Source organism: Monoraphidium neglectum (assembly GCF_000611645.1).
Source record: "Monoraphidium neglectum strain SAG 48.87 unplaced genomic scaffold scaffold04244, whole genome shotgun sequence".
NCBI classification, from domain to species: Eukaryota; Viridiplantae; Chlorophyta; class Chlorophyceae; order Sphaeropleales; family Selenastraceae; genus Monoraphidium; species Monoraphidium neglectum.
In genome coordinates this window covers 1,496-4,807 of record NW_014009385.1, presented here as the reverse complement: position 1 = coordinate 4,807, position 3,312 = coordinate 1,496, and the positions used below count along the sequence as shown (strand labels likewise).

General features: G+C 63.8%; 1 protein-coding gene across 1 annotated transcript; it reads left to right on the top strand.

The window, feature by feature from the left end:
* Positions 1–2,015: 2,015 nt before the first annotated feature.
* Positions 2,016–3,002, top strand: MNEG_14085 (putative Pheophorbide a oxygenase; the record flags this gene model as incomplete). The annotated part of the gene is made up of 3 exons (XM_014037443.1): positions 2,016–2,058; positions 2,338–2,498; positions 2,853–3,002. The coding sequence occupies 3 exons, from the start codon at positions 2,016–2,018 to the stop codon at positions 3,000–3,002; spliced, it is 354 nt and encodes a 117-aa protein (XP_013892897.1).
* Positions 3,003–3,312: the final 310 nt, after the last annotated feature.

Sequence of the window (3,312 nt, the reverse complement as noted above, 5' to 3'; positions counted from 1 at the left end):
GTCAAAGGGGGGCAGCAGCAGCACGCTGGGGGCCGCCGACATCTCCTTGGAAGAGGGAAGCGGCGTCGGCAGTGAGAGCGGTGGGGCTGGCAGTGATGGTGCTGGCGGCGGAGAGGACGCCCAGCGCTCGGGCCGGGCTGGAGGGCACGCCACCACCCCAGGGGCCGTCGCTGGGGTTGCGGGCACACTTCAGGGCGGCGAGCAGGCGGATGAGGTGGCGCCCGCAGCGGCAGGGGCCCCGCTTCCACGCTCAAAGGCGGTCGGGTTTGGGGGGCCGGGGCGGGGCCGCGGGCGCGGGCGCGCGTCCTGAGGTCCACGCCGGCTGCGCAGGTCATCACCACCACCTGCCGCCGCCCCAACCCCAGCCGCCTCGGCCTGCAATATGAAACCAGCAGATGATGTCCAGCCCAGCAACAATCAAAGCTTGGTGTCTGCCCTACACACTGCAGTTCATGTGCCGAGCTGCCTGCCACCCTGCAAAGTGTGCGTAGTCACATGCCTAGCCTTGGCTGCGCACGCGCATCCCCCCGTCCCTGGTCTGCAGGCGCAAAGCCCCCACTAACACGAGTTTGCTGGCCATACTTAGGCCGGATGGACCGGGCAAATACTCTACTGTCACTGAGACTACAGTCGCATTGCAATGCATGGCAACGGCACAGGTGTAAAACATTACAAATTCTGTGGCTTGGTGCAAGGAATGCTGGGATGTGTGAGGCTTGTCTTGGGAGGGCGAGTGAGTCTTGATAGAAATAGTGGTTGGACAACTCGCTGTCAAATACCAATCAAGGCAGAGCCAGTTATGCACCCCCCAACTGATCCCCTGCTTACATCAGTATGGCCGCTTGTAACGCTGCATTATTGCAACAGCGGTTGCATTCACACTCAACAAAGCATCGGGCAGCAACTCCAGTACCCCGGCCGCAGTTGGAGAGCTGCAGTGTTTTCTTGAGAGCCTCGTAACGTTGGGCTGCTGTCAGCAGCCTGGTTTGCAGTCGCTGGCCCCTCACTTTCTGCGCCCCACGATCAGGCAGCCCTGGCCTCCGCCAGGCAGGGGCTTGCACTCGACGCGCGTGGCGCAGCACGACACCTCCTCCCAGGTGCGGTCGGTGCGCAGGGTGGGCGTGCCGTCGTAGCAAGTGCTAGCTGCGGCGCTCAGTGTGCCGTGGCACTGAACATCATCCGCAAGAGGCGCGCCACCTGGGTGAGGCGGGGTATGAGAAGATGGGCCCGAGCGGTGGCTGGCGCATTGCCTCCTACGGTAGTGGGCAGGGAGGCCAATGGGCGGCGAAAGACGCCAGCCGGTGTGGCCGGAGCCGGGCGGTTTGAGACGACTGTGTGCAGCAGGCCATCCAAAGTCAAGCCCGCCCACCAGGCCCTCACCTCCAAATACTATCGCTTGCTTTGCGCCCGCGGCCTCATCGCAAGACCCCTGCGGGCCACCAGCCCGCTCCTTGCTTATGCTCGCAAGCACCTGGAGCCGCTGCGGGGCTGGTGCCGCACACCGGCACACGGGCAGCTTGCGTGATTCGCCCGCAAGCATTATGCTGATTCGGGGTGACTGGGCCGCCATGCACCACAGCAAGCGTCTGCCGGCGCCCATACGCGGTGCAGCAGCTACAGGTAGGTGCAGGTCATGCAGCTGCTGCGTGGCGTGCAGGCCAGGCACAGCCTGCTGGCTGGCTGCTGCGTGCGCCACATGAGACACTATAGCCAGCAGGAAGCAAAGTCTTTGAATCAGCATCTCCTGGCTACACGCTGTGCAGACAACAGCTCAAACAACGACCGTAAGACCGATCTGCTGCAATATGGTATTGGAAAATTGGTTGTAAGTGTCAGGGATTCTTGCCAACTTTGCTGGAGGCTGATTCGAGCTTCTCAAACTCTCTTTCGGTGGCACCGGGTGCCTACACTAGTTGAGTCAGCGAGTTGATGACGAAGTCGTTCGCAGTTTCATGCCACCTATTGAGCACGCGATCGCAATTGAAGCCGTACATTGTAGAGAAAGGACGGAAACCATGCAGCTACACAAGACGAACGTCGCTGGTCCTTCTACACGGGGTGAGCAGCGGTGCTCATGTCGTCGTGTTGTAACATTAATTGGAAAAAAGCAATTGCATTGTCTGCAACGGGGTGTTACGTCTCGACAGCTCTCCAGCGCTTCTCAGGGCAGGCGTGTGGCTGTCGGCATCGCGCCGCTGATATCGGCGCTTCCACACCAAACCTCCTTGCCTCCAGGCGCCGCCCCGCGCCCCGCCATCAGCCGTCTACATGCTCCCCGCCTGCCCGCTCGCTCGGCGGACCACGGGGCGCGTCGCCGCATCGCTGTCCCTCAGACAGCTTCCATTGTGACGGCCGAGGCGCCCCCTGCCACAACCGTCAACGGCGGCACCCCGCAGCCCGCCGCTGCACCGCAAGCAACCGGCTCCAAGTTTGTGTGGTCCAAGGCATGGTACCCTGCGGTTGCCGAGGAGCACCTGGACCCGACCAAACCCCACCAGGTGGGTTGTGTCGCGTGGCCGCTGCCTTGCGCGGGACGCAATGCGGCCCTTTTTGGCTAGGTTGGGCCCATGGCTACCGGCGCATCTCATCCGTGAGCACGGAACGCCCGCCTCATGCGAGCTCTCGTTTCTCGGCCCAGCTGCATCGGCGGGGCCTGCACGGCGGCACAAGAGCTGGCAGCGGCGGCGCCTGGCCTGGGTTGGGTCATGGATCTCTGGCGCCACCCCAGCGGCACCAAACACTGCAGCCATCGCTTAGCACAGTCCGCCATTACCAGGCAGCCAAGGGGATAACGTTGACTAGAATGTTGTCGAAAACTATGCAAGCGTCAACGTGCGCCCACGCCCCCGCAGGTGACGCTGATGGGCCGCCAGCTGGTGCTGTGGCGCGACAGCAAGGGCGAGTGGCACGCCCAGAACGACGCCTGCCCCCACCGCCTGGCGGCGCTCAGTGACGGGTTCATAGACGCCGACAACGATCAGATCGTGTGCTCCTACCAGTAAGCGGCCGGGGCAGGGGCATGGGGTCGGGGCGTTGCCGACGGAGCTGCGGGGTGGCAAGTGGGCACGCCGCCTCGCCTGGTCCAGGCCGTGTCACATTGCAGCAGAGAGTTTGGAAGGTGTCCCCAGCCGCGCAGCGGTGCGGCCAGAAACTGGGGCGGCAGAATGACTGCAGAGAAATCACAAACCTTCCGGCTCCCTGCCCTCAAGCCTGCCCCCCCGCCCTTGGCACACCACGCCCGCGGCCGCCCCCGACTGCCCGCGACCGCAGCGGGTGGCGCTTCTCCAAGGAGGGGCGCTGCGTGGACGTGCC